At 32.1% G+C, this 17,380-nt stretch overlaps 1 protein-coding gene across 5 annotated transcripts; it reads right to left on the reverse strand.

Moving 5' to 3' along the window:
• Nucleotides 1–858: 858 nt before the first annotated feature.
• LOC115876445 (probable serine incorporator) lies at nucleotides 859–17,205 on the reverse strand. 5 transcript variants are annotated; one of them, XM_030892218.1, is made up of 10 exons: nucleotides 17,133–17,205; nucleotides 16,970–17,025; nucleotides 16,554–16,718; nucleotides 16,295–16,491; nucleotides 15,941–16,235; nucleotides 15,701–15,884; nucleotides 12,770–12,946; nucleotides 3,502–3,540; nucleotides 3,161–3,302; nucleotides 860–1,319 (listed from the first exon to the last, which is right to left on the reverse strand). In XM_030892218.1, the coding sequence occupies exons 2-10, from the start codon at nucleotides 17,003–17,005 to the stop codon at nucleotides 1,184–1,186; spliced, it is 1,371 nt and encodes a 456-aa protein (XP_030748078.1). In that variant the 5' UTR covers nucleotides 17,006–17,025; nucleotides 17,133–17,205; the 3' UTR covers nucleotides 860–1,183. The 5 variants fall into 5 exon arrangements, with proteins under 5 accessions (XP_030748079.1, XP_030748078.1, XP_030748077.1 ...); XM_030892217.1 differs by having other exon boundaries at nucleotides 16,970–17,056; nucleotides 17,133–17,187; XM_030892216.1 differs by having other exon boundaries at nucleotides 16,970–17,182.
• Nucleotides 17,206–17,380: the final 175 nt, after the last annotated feature.

Raw genomic sequence — 17,380 nt, forward strand, 5'->3', positions numbered from 1 at the left:
AAATTATCATTCGTCAATATAGTACGGGAAAAACAATTCGAAAAATTTCTGATGATTTAGGTATTCCAAAAACCACGGTCTTTAATATAATAAAAAAATACCGTAAAATCTAAATTATCGTGGACACAAAATGATTGGAATAAGGTCATATTTAGCGATGAGTCTAAATTTGATGTTTGCGTTGGAGATCATCGAAAAGGAATAATACGAAATAAAGCAGAAGCCTTTCATAAACATTGCTTAAAGAGGGTTGTTAAATTTCCTAATGGGATTATGGTTTGGGGTTGCATGTCAGCAAGAGGTATGGGCAAATTAAATTTTATAGATGGCACTGTTAACGCCCAAAAATATCAACATATACTTGAGACCTCACTTTTGCCTAGTGCTCAAGAATTGTTTCCAAACGAAGACTATCTTTTCCAACAAGATGGAGCATCGTGCCATTCAGCAAAATCAACTAAAAATTGGTTCGGTAATAATAATATAAAAGTTCTATCCCATCCTGCAAGTAGTCCCGACTCAATGTTATAGAAACTGGGTGGCATAAAATGAAGCAATATTTAAGAAACCACCCTCAACGAACAATTTTTGATTTGCGGACAAAACTGCAGGAAATTTGGAATAATTTTTCTCCTCAAATGTGCCAATTTTTGGTAAATACAATGCCATTAAGAGTTCAGGCAGTTGTTAAGGCGCAAGGTGATGTAACTCCGTATTAAACAAATTTCTTGTTGTGCTGTCCCAATATATAGTTGCCAGCAAATTTGGCTTGATTTTGGCAAAATAAGCTATTATCAAAAGTGATTTGTTTGCAAAGTTATCAAAATATAGTAAAATTGTCTAGATCATATTGTAATGTTTGAATTTAGAATAATAAACAAAATAAATTGATTCGTTTTAACAAATTACTATTTTTATTGCAAAAAAAGACCTTGTCCCAACATATAGTTGTTAGGGCTCGTAGTTGGATCAAAAACATTCATAGTCAAGTGAACTTTGACTTTGACAGTTAGAAAATCTTTAATGTATTTCTCATAAGGATCGTTTATCTGTCATCATACAAAGAATACTTGATTATAAAACTTTTTGATCACATGGTGTCGATACATTGAGTAAGTATAATTATGTACACGCTAAGATTACAGCTGAAGATAGGATTAAGGTTAGAAATACAAATCACAATTTAGAATTCTCTATCAGGAAGCAAAACAGGAGCTACCAAGCTCCAAGAGTACAGAGCCAAGCATAGCCAGCTTGATATTTCTTTCACCCACATAGAAGCCGCGTTGTAATTGAATTGTTCAATATGAGAGTTTGGCCTGAAAATAATTGAAAAAAATTAAATGCTATATGAAAAAATAAATTCAACAAACGAAAAAATCTTACGTGTTACAAGTAAACAAAAATTGCATTGTGTAAATATAAATTATTGAAATTTCTACTAGGTTTAACATCTGCATATCTGCACTAAAACTTGTCTATCGAAAGAAAGAACGATTTCGATAAACGAGATGCAAAAAATTACAAAAAATACAATTTACATGTGCAATAGTGTCACACCTGTCACTGTCAAATATCTTTAGTTGGACAAACTATAGTTATTGCTAGTTTGTTGAGCTCTTTGAATAAGAAGACTAAGGAAGGAGCATATCAAAAATCTTAGGTCCCCGCGATGGGCCTCAAATATGGCCGACTTAAATTCCGGTTTATCAGTGCCGTTCTAATTTTATTTAAAAAATGTAAAACTATGATGTAGGGTAGACGTGGGGTAGACTCAATAATTTCTTAGTTTATTTTACGTTGTGAATAAATGTTGGTAGTTATTAAAATTCTTATAAAAATATAAAATTCTAATAAAAATAGATAAGTTATAATACTTATTTATAACCATAAACATCCGATACGCTACTGAAGCAGGTAAGTCAAATTGACGTATCTAAATTCTTTGACATCTAATCTTTGACAAGTAGTATCTAATCTTTGACAAGTAATTTAAGTGAATTTCATAAATTATCGGTTTACTACACGTATGTATATTATATAGTCACTTACTAGCGAAAAGTTGTTCCATTATTTCACTCGATTTTTGCCGAGATCTACCGCATGCTACACAACCAACTATTTTAGAGTATTTTTCGATAAATCGCGATAGTGTCACTGTTAATTTAAGTTCTGCCACAATTTCCATCTAGATTTACTACCTTTATACAACTATCAGTAGTAGAATAAATAATAAATAACATAAAATAAGCTCCGTAAAGACTGACAAATCCACAAAATTTCAAATCAAATTCAAATGTGTCAAATGAATCGTCAAACAGAACTGTCAAGGATCCCCACCCTAGAGTCCTTTTTCCGCCCACCATGCATGAATACATGGATAGCATTATGCTCCTTCCTTAGTCTTTTTATTCAAAGGTTGAGCTGCATAGATTTTTGTCAAGCATAAACATTTCTGAAAAACGTAAAATATTTTTTGTCATAAATAATTTATGCCGGGTGGCATTTTCGTAAAGAACGTATGCTATCGCAAGACATGTTGAACCGAAACTACCCGAAATAATGCGAACATTGATTTTATATCGGGCGAACTTTATCGCATTTGTCATGCATTTCTAGACGCTCGATATAATATGCGTTACGGTAAAGTTTTCAGTAGCGGTAGAAGGGGGTTTCTACATCAGGAGCAGGAGCAGAGCGCACTGCGCATGCGCGTAAATCAGCTAGGAACATGTAAAATACGCTAATAAATAAGAATAAACAGGTTTGAACCGCTTTGAACAGCTTTTGAACAGAAATAAACAGGTATGAACAAAAAATGAACAGGTCTGTTGTTTTAAGCTAAAAAGCGGTTCAAAGCTGTTCAAAAGCTGTTCAAAGCGGTTCAAACCTGTTTATTCTTGTTTTTTAGCGTATTTTACCTGTTCCTAGCTGATTTACGCGCATGCGCAGTGCGCTCTGCTCCTGCTCCTGATGTAGAAACCCCCTTTTTCCCCTACTGTTTTCTATTTTCTTTTCACATTGTTTGTGTACGCTAATGTAATAAGATAAGAAAACTATGTACGAACTTCACGTACTAAAAGCTGTTTGGAAATGGTTATGCAATAAAAATGTTTGAACAAATTATTGTTTTTCTTAAAAACACTGTATTTGTACTTACTTGTACCAGTTTGTCAACGTCATCATAATATACAGGGTGGCCAAAGCGAACATGACATGGAAGAAGCTCCAGCTATAAGCGACGCTCTCGTCTTCATTATCCCAGACCTTCTTGCCATTACCGCCTTCGCCTCCGTCGTTACCTGCGATAGGAGTATAGCCGTCTTCACAATAAATAATTAAAAAAAAAAACTAGTGAAAATATATCGAAAAAATAAAATTTTGAATCACCCAAGGCATTATGGTGAATATCAGATCTAAATGTATGCAATAATTACTTTATAGTGAACTAATATAACCAAAAAAATACACTTTCCTTACCAAAAAAACAAATTAACATACCTTCGTTTTCGACTAGGTTATCAGTTCCAGAGCCTCTAACTGAATAAAAAAAACGTTAAAGTTAAAAGAGGAATACTTTTTACATACAGTCGGTCCCCGAATCGTCCTTGCAAGAGGATTTTTTTTATTAACGTAAGGATTATTAACATCTTGAGAAAAATGTATTTTGCTATAAAAAAATTTGCTAGTTAATCCCCTTATAATATTTCTAAATGTCCAATGAATCAACAAAATATAAACCAAAAAAACATTCGCTTTCCAGGAGTGCACCAAAAGCGAAAATTTTGAGCGCCAAAGTATAGAAATGGGTACTTTCGAACATGCGTAGAGCTGTAGCATCGTAGCACAGATTATAAACTTTGTTTTTTCTTTATTGTTTTTCGTGGTTCCAATTTTCTGAATCGGTCACTAGTTAGGTTACTAGTTTGCGCACATAGCACGCCCACTTATGGCCTCTAAAATTGTACACAGCGCCTGACCGGCACAGTTATTAGAGAGATATCGGAAAACCGAATAGCGTCATGCAGTGTTTACGCGTACCTTATCATGGTTACGATATGCGCGAGTCAATTTTTAACGCAACACCCGCTAATAACGTTACCGCCTGACGTAGTCTGCGGATCAATTACACCAAGCGCTATTTCTAAATAACGTTTTAAAATTGCTGAAATGGGCATGTGCGGGTATTTGACAACCGGGGCCGACCGGCGAGATCTTTTATTTTAGGTTATGTTTGAATTGTTTTGAATTGTTACTTTAGTTTTATTAGGTAATTTGATATTTAAGTAGCTGGGATTAGTTTTAATTAAATAAATATAGCCCAAAATATGGATTCCACCTCTTCCAATATTAAAGAACCTATAAAGAGGCTTAGGTTTACAGCAGATGACGACTTAGCCCTTCTAAGAGAATTTGTTGCTTGTTGTCCTAAACCCACTGGCAGACGTTGAACAATAAAGCACTGGAAATAAGCACTTTAGCCCTTTAATTTTAAAATACCTGTAAACAAAACAATTTCAAAGTTTTAAACTCAAAGTTAAGTTAAGTTTAAATAGCGGACGCGACGCGAACAGAATTCTTTCCGATCCGATAACTATAAATGAAGAGAGTTAATACCACCTCACGCCACGTAAAGGAAATAACACCTGGCCCTAACGTCCATGCACGCTATTCGGTTTAGCGATATCTCTCTATTACGCTGTTTATCGTTATTTTACGCGAGTTTATTATTGCGCACAGGAAATTTTACTCGTTTGCACATCGCCATAAAAAACAATTTTCGTACCACGAATTAGGGACAAGATTTTTATCTGTATACTTATAGGATACCTAATCTGTGATCGTAGATACTAAATATTCAACAATGTAACAGAGAAATTAATTCAACTGTAACTGGTAAAATATTTTACTAAGTTTACTTACACTTTAAACAGACCGGACACTTTAAAAATCCGGAAGTATGGAAACCCTAGGCACGCGCAATTTACAGTTTTTTTTTTGTATAGGATGCAATAAAATAGATGCAGTAATTTTGAGAACCCTTTTTGTGCCAACCTAAAAAAAAGAACTATAATAGATTTTCACCGTATTTTCATCTTTTTTATTTTTCTCAAAAACGGTATGGGAATTTGAAAATGTATTTTCTTGTAGAAATACGAGACCATGAGATGAAAAAGTCTTTTCTCTTGTAAAGACGATCCGGGGACGTACTCTAAATGATAGAAATAGTTCCATTTCTGACAGGAATATGCCATATTGTATAATATATACAAATAATGCTAAAGTCTAATAATTAATAAATCGTATCATCGCATCGTCGGACAACGGATGCATGAAAATCAAGCTTTATTCCTATATTAGCAACTACTTCTATCGCCAAATGACCATGCGATCAAATGAAAACGGAGTCAATCTGTCATAATTTCGTTGGGTCACATCAAAAACTGACATAAGAACTTCCTAAAATTAATATCTATATGGAAAAAAAGCAAAAAGTTTGCTGAGAGGTGTTTTTTGAAAATAGATTTTTTATGACTAGAAGATCTTTTCTATATTAAGTTTTAATTATTAATTCTTGAAAAGTTTTTATATCAATTGTTAATAAATTATATAGGACGAGTCTTAATAAGTCTTTGAGTTTTTTTTCGCATAAGTCTATGAGGTTTTTTTAAAAAATTAATGTAGAATATGCTTTTTAAGGCGCTATTTTTAACCCAATATCACAAATTATTATAGATTATCATCTTAAAGGCTCCTCAAGTGACGCCATTTTTTTCCATTATTTATTAAAAGCTCTAAAATTCCACAAGCTTGTTCTTGAATGAATAAAAATGATTAAAAATTCAGAATAAACTTTTGAGTATATTGCAAATAAAATTATAATTATAATTCGTGTGCTCATGTAAAGTCATCCACCAGGTTTGCAACAAATAGAAAAAATGATATTAAGTTATATAATCGTTATTATATTTTTAATATTTAAATGTACAGGGTGGGTCAAATTGAAAGCTTTTAAAGGGAAACACCGTTTTTTTATAGAAGATAGACGAGAACTAATATCGGTGTCTGGAGCCCAATTTTCATCAAAAACATGACGGTGAAAACCGCACATCAACGTTACCGTTTCAGGGGTCTTGTGCAGAACAGGTCCCCACGAAATCGTGGTTTTTTTAATTTTTAATGTGGATCCCATAGTTAATGGAATGGTTTAAAAGAAAAAAATTGTTGGATGAACCACTTTTTCTACGAAAAAAAATAATTGAAAATTCCAAATTTTCACTACATTTCAATGCGAAAACTCCCTATTATAACCTTCATAAAGACAGTAAAATACAAGGTTATGCACAGTGTTGCCATACTCACCCTGTGTAAAATCGACGAAAACGTTCTACTTTCTATTCATTTTTTTACATTTAGTACGCACTTTAAGAACACGAAAAATTAAAAATATAATAAACGAGGCAAAACAAAAACACTATAAAAATAAATTGACAATAAAATCATTACACAGTATTTAGCACAATTGTTTAAAAATATATTTTTCCCGGATTTGTTCAGTAAGATTCCGAAATCGATGTGATCTGCGTACTTCCAAACACTCCCCACCAACCTAACCTAACCAATGCATTAACACCCCCAAATAACCAGGCTAACCAATGCATTAACACCCTCCAAATAACCAGACTAACCAATGCATTACCACCCTCCAAATAACCAGAATATCTAACCTAACCTAACCAATGCATTAACACCCCAAATAACCAGGCTAACCAATGCATTAACACCCTCCAAATCACCAGGCTAACCAATGCATTAACACCCTCCAAATAATCAGGCTAACCAATGCATTACCACCCTCCAAATAACCAGCCTATCTAACCTAACCTAACCAATGCATTAACACCCCCAAATAACCAGGCTAACCAATGCATTAACACCCTCCAAATAACCATGCTAACCAATGCATTACCACCCTCCAAATAACCAGGCTAACCAATGCATTAACACCCCCAAATAACCAGGCTAACCAATGCATTAACACCCTCCAAATAACCAGGCTAACCTAATTGAGCCTAATGACAAAACTTCATTGATTACGCGTCGAAAAACACTATATATTAAAAAAACTTATATTTTCGTAGAACCTGAAAAATCCGCAAATTTTATTTCAGAAATTGCTTTAAAATAATCCACACTAACGAATAAGCTACTAGACAGTTCAATTTTTGTTGCACTAAAGTGATAACTTACCGTTTTAAGTCCCTCCACAACTTTATTTCAGAAGAAAATCATATAAAGTAATTTTATTGACAACGTCGCAAATTCTATGCGAAGGCCATAGATGACATACCGATGATCGATTAACTGTCAATCGAAAAAGTCATAAAATTGCTAGCTTGAGCTGATGTAAATAAATATATTTTCTTAATTTTTATGCTTACAAAGAAGATTCGTTACATTTTGTGCTTAAATTAGATCATTCCACGTCTATATAAGGTAATAAAGTACTAATATGTGATGTTTTTACTGAATCCGAGTAGAAAATTTAACATATTTACTGTCCGTCGCCTGTACCTAAAATACGTTTTTTGCCGCTTTTTAAAGATAAAACACATTCATCCAACAATTTTTATGCTTAAAAATATTCAGTTTAAGATAATCTTGCAAAAAAATCCCAAAAAAGTGTTAAATGCGTGGGGACCTATTGTGCACCAGAGCCCCGTTTCAGAGTTTAAATGATTTTCTTCATCTTCTTTCTGATAATCTTTCGGACGCGGTTTTTGAAAAGATCCAAAATTGATTAAACTATCTTCTAACCTTTTAAAAATGGCTGGGTATGGTTGCTCGCGCTCTGGATACCGCTCAAAATATAAATCAGCTGCCATTTGCTTATGTTTGTTAGACTGAATATAACATTCTAACATTATATTTCTCAAAATTTTCAAATTTACTCATTTTTTATTATTTAAAATACACACACTTCAATCGGTTGAAATGAAATGTCACGCATCCATCAAAGGTATGTCCCGATCACCATGACAACCGAATACTTTGTTACTCGGCGCGGCCTACTATCTACTAAGTGGGCATTTTAAGAAAAATTTGAAATGTTGAGGTTAATAGTAAAAATAAATATAGAGTGTTATATATTCGAGAAGCCCATGCCAAGCTGAATTAGAAAATTTAAAAATATACAGGGGGTTCTATTTAAAAAAAAACATAAGTATGGTTAATATCTCAAAAAATATTTTTTTCGAAAAAAGTCTGACCACGCCACTACATTCTACACAGAAAAGTGCCTTTAGAATGTATAATTCATTTTTCCGTGGTTGCTGAAATAAACATACTATCGAACATCTTCAAAAAGTACAAAATTTGGGAATCGGTTTGCGCCATTGTAATTTTTTCAAAAAAAGAACCCGAGACTGCAGTATCAAAATTTGAATATTTCTCACGATTTTCTAGATACCCTATAGAAACAACCAAAATGGTCCACCCTGTACATAGCAAAAAACTAGTCCGTTCTAAAAACATAAAAAATACAAACGTTATGAATTGAAGGGCTTATTGTAATAACATGATAAGCAACTCAACCAGAAATCAGTTTCATTAACTAGTAAGTAGCGTTTTTCTTGCCTTTTATCCAACAAATTCGTAAGATAAATACTTAGTAACACACCAGTTAAACTAAACTCTAACTATCTCTAAAACGTCTTAAATTTATATTTATTAATATTTAAATTTACACATTTTTTCAAAGACTACAAAGTTTAATAATTCAGAATTACGGATTTGTGGCATATATTATTACAATAAGCCTTTCAATTGAAGGTCCAGAGGAAAAACATGATTGCGCCATTTTACTAATTTTAGGACTCGAACACACTGACGACCAGGGCCCGTATTCTGTAACTTTGACATGAAAACGTTACGCTGTCAAAGCGGTGAGCGCAAGTATTCGATCAGCGAAACGCAAGGCAGTCGATTTTGGTATTCTCGTTGCCATGCGAATCGTGTTCTGGATACGCGTTGAGCACATATTGGCAACATCACAATTTCTAATGTAGCTAATAGCCAAAATTAATAACTGACGGATGTAACAATGAAAAATGTCAATGTTACGTGAATTCCATAACCTATTGTTGAATTATGTCAAGCTATTTTTCTATGGATATGTCATTATTCTTATTATACGAGGGAAGTGTTGAAGACGCTTCTCAGCATTTTCGATGTTTTGAACAATATTTATAGCTGTCAAGTCGTAAGTTATCAATTACTTATTGAGGAATTTATAAAAAAAGTAGTAATTTTCACTAAAGAGCAAGATGACGCACAAAATCACAATTTTTTCGATTTTCACTGACAGTTCGACAAGCAAAACGATCCTTTAAGGCAACCGTTTTCAAAGCGCTCAGCGCAATCAGTAAAGACGCTAAGCACGTCAGACGAGAATACCGATATCGTTGATAAAGTGCGCGCTCAGCGAAAATTAACGTCATATACGCTGAGCGTCTAAAAGCGCTTAGCGTTTTCAAAGTTACAGAATACGGGCCCAGGTCGCACCGGCCAGGCCGCTTCTACCTCTAAAACCATTAAATCAAATGATACCGCGCACACTAAGGTCCTGGCCGTCCGTTGGTGGTTGCGACCAGTAGACTGCACTAAAATATTATAATTTTCTGACGCTTGTTGCCGGTTTTCTTCCAAATTAATAATTTTTCAGATGAAATCCCTCAAAATCAATGCACAATATTTTATTTTCTATAAGATATAGTGTTTTAGTGTAGTTTTTGCACACGTGCAGAAAATCCAAAGAAATAGTATACAGACTGGATCAAAGGGAAACTTAAATCTAGTCCCTTTTTTTTATCAAGGGTCGATTCTAGTAAAAATTCAAAACATTTTTATATGACATACTATATTTATGGTCGGTATGATACCTGTTATTATACCTTCGAGTTTCGATGTTAAAAAATCATATTTAAAGTTTTTCTACAACCACTTATTTTTTTTATTAAATTATTATTTTTAGTTGTATTGTAGTCATGTACAAGGAGGACAACTGTATTTTAAATATTATATTTAATTTAACGTTTTTCAAACAGGGTTCATTAAACTATATTTCTACTAGGTACATTATTTAAAAAAAAATTAAGAGTAAAAGTAACTTAAACATTCATAAAAACAGAAATATTTACTGTTATAGGTTCTCAGTAACAATAAAAAAGAGGAATTTATATTGTAAACATTGAAATAAGTGGAAGCTAAACTTTCTACCTGCTTATATTTAGAGCCAGTGTCTAACGACTTTTTTTTACGATGGCCCTAATATGTTTACTTCTAAAGTCGATAAGAGCCATCAGTAGAAGCCCATATCAGTAGAAAAAAGAAACTGAATATCTCCCTTTTTGTCGGTTGCGCGTACACAATGCTTTTTGTTCGGCCTTTTTGTTCTGCTTGTTCGTGCGCGTTCGGTTCGTTCGGGCTAAAATGCCAAAGTCTGGACGCGCCTTTAGGAACAATACTGTTTTTGTCCTTTATTGATATAATGCTGAACATCTCACGCGTTACATGTCTCACTCTACACATATTAAATTACATAGACGTAGGATGTAGAATATTCTGTTATGAAACGACTGATGGAAAAGCAGGCATCGCGGAATTGAAAAACATGGAAATAACGACGTTATCGTGTAGTCGGGGTTGGAGATTTTACTTACTCCATTTACCACACCAGTATTTATTAACGAAAAATCCAAGAATATTTTAAATGCATTATTTAATATTAGAACATTTAATAAGCTCATGAATAGCAACTTCGCTTTTTAGTTAACTCGGATATTTTAACATTTCTGAAACTTAATTCCTTCTGAAACAATATTTTCTAATTGGTAAAAGTAAAACGTAAAAAATCGTTAGATCTGACCAGGGGGGTGACAGTGAAATAGGAAAATTGGAAACAGTCATTAGTGTCATTCCTGTCATTCTCCTCACGACAAGTATGGCCGCCTAGACAAGGACAGCATTGTTTTTGTCTAACTATTGTCTAACTTCACAGTTTAGAATTGACAGATTTCAGTTTCAGAGACAACTTCAGATTTGTTCTAGAACAAATTCGAAAATATTCGACGCCATTTTAATTCATTCCGTTTAGTTTCGTTTTGGAAGTTCAATTTAATATTTCGGCTGAAATTTATAAATATAATGGTAATAAAGTATATAAAATATATATTACATGAAGAATCCTGGAGAAAACGACGTTTCTGCAGTAGTAGGTATGTCCCATGTATATGAAAAATAGGTAGTAAATAAACACTGTTTTTACATTTTTTAGATGCAAGAAAATGGTGTTATAATATCTTTGATCGATGATTTTTCTGAAAATGGAAGCAATTTACAGCAAGGTAAGATCATTTTTAACTATAGTCAACATTAGTTATCTCCAGTATGTGCGATTTATTGTCAATAATGCAATAAATCGGACTGATAATCTGATTATGGTATCCGACTAAAAGTCTCTTTTTGCTTCTTTTTGATTTATAAGCCAGGCCTCTTTGGGAATAATGGACGCTTTTTTAAACAGTATATTTATATTTTATACCTATTGATATTTTTACATTGTTAATTTTAGTATAAAAAAAATTGTTTTTCTGTTTTCAGGTTTTTGTATAAGGCTCCCGTTTTCATGTTCGTGTGTCCGTTTTCTGTTCTTGAAGTCTGCGAACACGTGTGTTTATTTACAAATTACTGTAAGTCATACTTATACCTTAACTAATTTACGTTAAAAGTACATATAATTAACTAATTGGTATTGAAACAATACAATCCTCTATATTTTTATATTTATTTAGTCACGTTGTTCCATATTTCAAATAAATATATGTGAATAAATTATTTTTTGGTTTTATTTATGAAAAGTAAAAATACAAAATACATTTGAACTGAAAGAGGACCCGCCATTGAATAACCGGAAACGGAAATGAAAATTAAGCCATCATGTCCTTATCATGTCAACCTGTCAATTGGAAAATTAGTTCTCCAGAAGACAACGAAGGCTTTCGGTGGCGTATCGTGTTTCCACGATTTAACACAGAGTTGACACTTCTTTCTAGTTAATTATTTTATGGATCTGACAACTCTGTTGAAACTGGTCGTCCATCTGGCCGCAGCTATAAACGCAATACATCCGGCCAGCCGACGCGACGGCCAGGTCGTTGCGACCTGGTCGTCAGTGAGTTAGAGACGTTACAGTAGAGCACTGGACGGCTGGCGGTTATCAGGTTCTTTCCGTGTATTCTATATTTTTACTATCTATATGGCATATATCATAGCATTTAACAAATTAATGCCCTGCAGAGTTTATACATTTTTTAGGAACCAGTCAGACCTTATAGTAAGTCTAATATATTGTAAAATCAAAATTGTAATAACAATATATTGTAAAATCGTAAAATTAAGAAATTGACTTATCGCTTATCAAGTTTTTCCCCTTGGACCCTTCAATTATTAAATGCAGTGCCCTTTTTCCTTATTCCTATTTATTAAATAACTCTCTATCATTCACTTAAAGACATAAAACATGACAACTAACCACTTGCTATAACATTTACACTTTCACAAATACACTATAAAAAACATTTAAAATAAATACAATAAAATTAATTTTTAATAATTCACTACATAATGCCATGGTATCTATACAGCAATGTTAAATAACCATAGAAAGCGGAACAACCAAAATATAAAATAAATGTAAGAATATACATACCTGCTCCGTTATCATGTGCCAACATATTTTCTGACATGGTCAATTTCGAAGATTTGCTAGCAGATCTCAAAGAAGAATACAGAACACAACACATCCAAATAAATAAACCTACAACATCAAAATCATTTCCATTTGATTTTCCACCAAAAATACCCCATAATCCAGGGTTGCATTCCTCTAAAAAATATAAATTAACATAGTAAATAAAATAGAATTTGATTTTTTTTGAATATATAAATAAGATAAAGACTTTCAATTAATTTCATAAAATAATTGGCACCTGAGGAATCAATGACTGGTGCACAATAAATCATATTTATTGATTCATATTTATAACAATATTAGTGAACAAACATCGATTTTGAATATTATTAGTTATTGAATCATAAAGTTGGATAAAAACTACATTATTTAATGTAATAGAATTCAGAATGCAGAATGAATTTAAAGTAATAGAGAAAATTACATCTAGTTTTGACTCACCCTGTACATACCAATCAAAACAGTATATTAAATTTAATACGCTGTTTTGCTTATAAAGTACTTACAATTGAAAAAAATATTTATTTGTAATTTTATAATTTTGAGAGCTTAAATGTATAGAAATAGTCAAAAATAGTTATTTTTGAATCAGTGATACATATTATCCTTGTTTATATATTCTTAAAGTTGCTCAACCGACTAGACAAAATGTGCTGCCAACTGGAGGACAAATCGTGAACCTTTCGGGGCGGAGTCAAAAATATCGATTATTTTCGTTATTTTCCTCAGAGTAATGTAATAATATAGCCCGGGTTTCTGCGAACTTTAATAGTGATCAGCTGATTAAGAAATTTAAACGAAACTTTTATTTTATTGTAAATTGTGGATTATTTTTGCCCGTTATTTTAAGAATTGTAAACCGTATTAACAAAGAAATTATTATTTCGATATGTTGGTACATTATTTATAATAATTTATGATAATGCTAATTGCTGTTGATTAATATTTAAAGAAAAAGTTACATACCTATTTTAATTTGATTTAATGCAGGTTTATAAAAGAATCATTTCATGCTTAGATTATTTTATTCTAAATTGAGTGCTTTACGAATTTTACGATATTTTTTTTGAAAACATAAAACTTTTTACATTTTTGATGCCAGCTAATTGGCATGGTATTATTGGTATGGAAATTAGCCAAGAAAGAAAAGAATTGGCTATAACTTGTAATTTTTCGAAAAAAAAATATTATACCTATATCGCTGATAAAAGCTTAAAAATGGCGCTTTTTATGAAGTCATGGCCAACTATGGTGTCCATTTAAAAAAACATAATGTTTGTGTCATATGTCAAAAATGACAGGCTTTAGAAAAAAAACAGAAAACACAAATTCATTAGGTATGTGATTATCTACAACTTTTATCTGAAAACTTTTTGTCTAAAATACCGTATGATCGAATAAAAACGGCGTCAGCGATGGCTATGAAATGACGATCGATATTTCCCATATTTTGAAAGGCGCATATTTATGACCCCACAAAACTACAATTCTTTCCCCATTTAACTGACTCTCTATCTCCAGTAGTTTCCGAGATCATAGAGAACATCGTAGGAAACTCACCCTTATAGTATTTAGAAACTAACTATTATTATTATTTGACTAGATTAATTTGATTAATAAGACTTGATTAATTTAATTTAAAATAAATTTGATCAGATTTTTTCTTGTATATTCTACTACCAGAAAACCAAAATTATATGATAACGCACTTTTCAACTAAATTGAAGGAAGATATAGTGTATCTATCACAATACTTAATAGAATTGCTACAGTTAGAAGAAAAACAAAAAGAAAAAATACCCAAATAGCTTCACCTACTTACTACTCATCTACAAAATAAACTAATATAATCTCTTATAAAAACACTACACAACTACTTCTTGTATTCTACACTGAAAAAATTATCAAACTTACTAATTAATTAAACAAAAAGAAAAAATAACCAAATTATCCCTTCACCTACTACTTAACTACAAAATAATAAACTATAAAAACACTACTAAACTATTTCTGGTATTCTACACTAAACATTATAATTAAACTTAATAAAATTAATCTAATTTTACGCTATAACCGTTGTAGTGGTTGTACAAAGAAATAAGAACATTTTTTAAAACTAGAAGAAACAGAACTTCCATACGTGCGACCAGTATAATAAATCAAGCGGACAAAGAATATAAAATACTTTAAAAATGTGCATTCAGAAAGAAAAAATATCTCGAAAATTATCTAAACAAACATTTTTTTTTTCTTATCAGTGAAAAGCATCGGCCTCGTCGGCCTTGCGGAATTTGTCGGGTATTTACAATGGTCGAATTGTATATTACCAGCTTTTATAGCATATCTAATAGACAAAAGTATCTGGTCGATTAGTAACCAATTGGCACAGTCCGAAAATTATCGATTTTTATTTTCTCTGTTTTTATTGGTCGCTTCAAAATTCAGAGTAACAAAAAATATTTTTCTGTAGTAAAAGACCGTGAAATACGCCCCGCCATCTGGTGCTTTACATCCATAAACGTCTTAGGTTGAGCTACTTTAAAAATTCATATACAAGGATATTATGATATGACACCGTAGAATTTTTGGAAGGTAAATTTTATAAAAAATAAGTAACAAAATATACAGCATTTCATTAAAAAAACTGCAACTTTAGTGTAAAAATAAATTTAAATGGTCTTATCTAATTTTTTAAAAATGTGTAATAATATTGCTTATTAGCTTATTTTATTAAATCAATTAATATAAAAATGTCAAATAGGAATCCTGATATATGAAACTTTTTCAGAATACTGGGTCACTGTATATGATTATTTAATCAAAGTAAACTTTTAAGTGATATTGTAATTTGTAATTAAATTTATAAACTTTGTTTAAGACTATACTTACTCGCTGAATTAGAAACAGCTGACCATGTTAAATATGTTACATATAATGTTACAACAGATGACTGTAATAATCCAGATCGTGGAAGCTTCTCTTGAACTGCCGGCAGAACAGAAAGAATACTAACAATCACACAGAAAATTAAATTGATGGAAATAAAGAATTTGTTTAGGTCACAGGAGTGAGGCTAGAAAATAATATAGTTAAAAATGTACATCGATTGTTACTGTGTTTTATATCTACCTGAGTAAAGAATATATATAATAAAGTTACACCAGCAATACTAAGTACATAATTCAAGAATGTTACACCTAACAGTGCAAAATACCATCCTTTTGATTCAGTTTCTTCAAAATTGCCAACCCATGCTTCTGCCCATGAATGTGCAAAGTCAATAATCAATATTAACTGAATTAAAATAAACATAAAGCCACCTATTATCCCAAACCACATCCATGTTATCCCAAAGGTTCCTTCAGGAATAAAAAATGCTCCTATTATCCCACCAATAACTAGAAGGTATTTTATGCCCCAGAATCTAGTAAAAATATTAAATTAACTAAAGGAACATAATAACCAAAAAAACTTCAAATATACCCATTCTGAATTCCAGCTCTCGGATCCCTAGATGATTTAACTCCAATCATCATCAAAGCAAACAGAGCAAAGAAACATGTTAATATAAAACAAATTCTATAGACCGCTAAGTATCCCACTGCTTTGTCACAATCAAATACCACAGATGCAGGTAAAACAGCTTGTCCTGAGCTTGAACTGTTAGCGCAGAAGGGAACCTGTGTTTTGAAGGTAGTAAACTAGGTTATAAGAAATAAACATACTTGTGAAATATACAGACCTTCTTAAGAGCATCCTGCAATCCAGGAGCTAGAGTAATACAGGCTGCAATTGTACCAAGCAATAGCATTAATGCGTACATAATACGTGATGAGGTTGAGTTTCTGCATGATGGACAAGCAGAACAGCATAGTGAACATGCTGCACTACCACAACAACAGGCTAGCTATATAAAAAAGAGATATAAATGAGTTGGTTCTTATTGCCTATGAATTTAATAATGTTGAATGAATAAAATACTGTTAAAAGAGGACCTTATTTACTCTTAAATCTATTGTCTGGCTTAATACAGATATATAATATGTCAATATGTCGTTTTGGATTTAGTATTTGAATATATTTCAAACTACTACAGATTTCAAGTAATCACGACAAAGTAACAATTTCTTTGAAACGTAAATTGATAAAAAAAAGTACCTGTGCTGCAGAACAAAGACCCAAAACAGCTCCCATTATTTCTCAAACTGCAATTTCTAAATAAAATATCATATAATAATTGGTGCACTAAAATAATTAGATTTGGATAAAAACAACGCAAGATTAATGTATCAAAACACTAAAAAAAAATTAATAACAATACCTATTTGACAGAAAGATATTTCCAAAAATAAGCCCCGTTCTCAGAACTGCGTCGTGTCGACAGCGACACTGATTGACACTTCAAACGACCAATGGGAGCTGTACTAAATTTAAAATTGACAGCTGTTTGAATTTTGTACAAATCTCATTGGTCCTCTTGACGTGTCGCTGGCGACAGTCGCTGTTCTGAGAACGGGGCTATATTCCAAAACAGTCAAGCCCCGTTCTCAGAACAGCGACTGTCGCCAG

The sequence above is a fragment of the Sitophilus oryzae genome, unplaced genomic scaffold (genome assembly GCF_002938485.1).
Source record: "Sitophilus oryzae breed Bouriz unplaced genomic scaffold, Soryzae_2.0 scaffold_1436_pilon_pilon, whole genome shotgun sequence".
NCBI lineage: Eukaryota > Metazoa > Arthropoda > Insecta > Coleoptera > Curculionidae > Sitophilus > Sitophilus oryzae.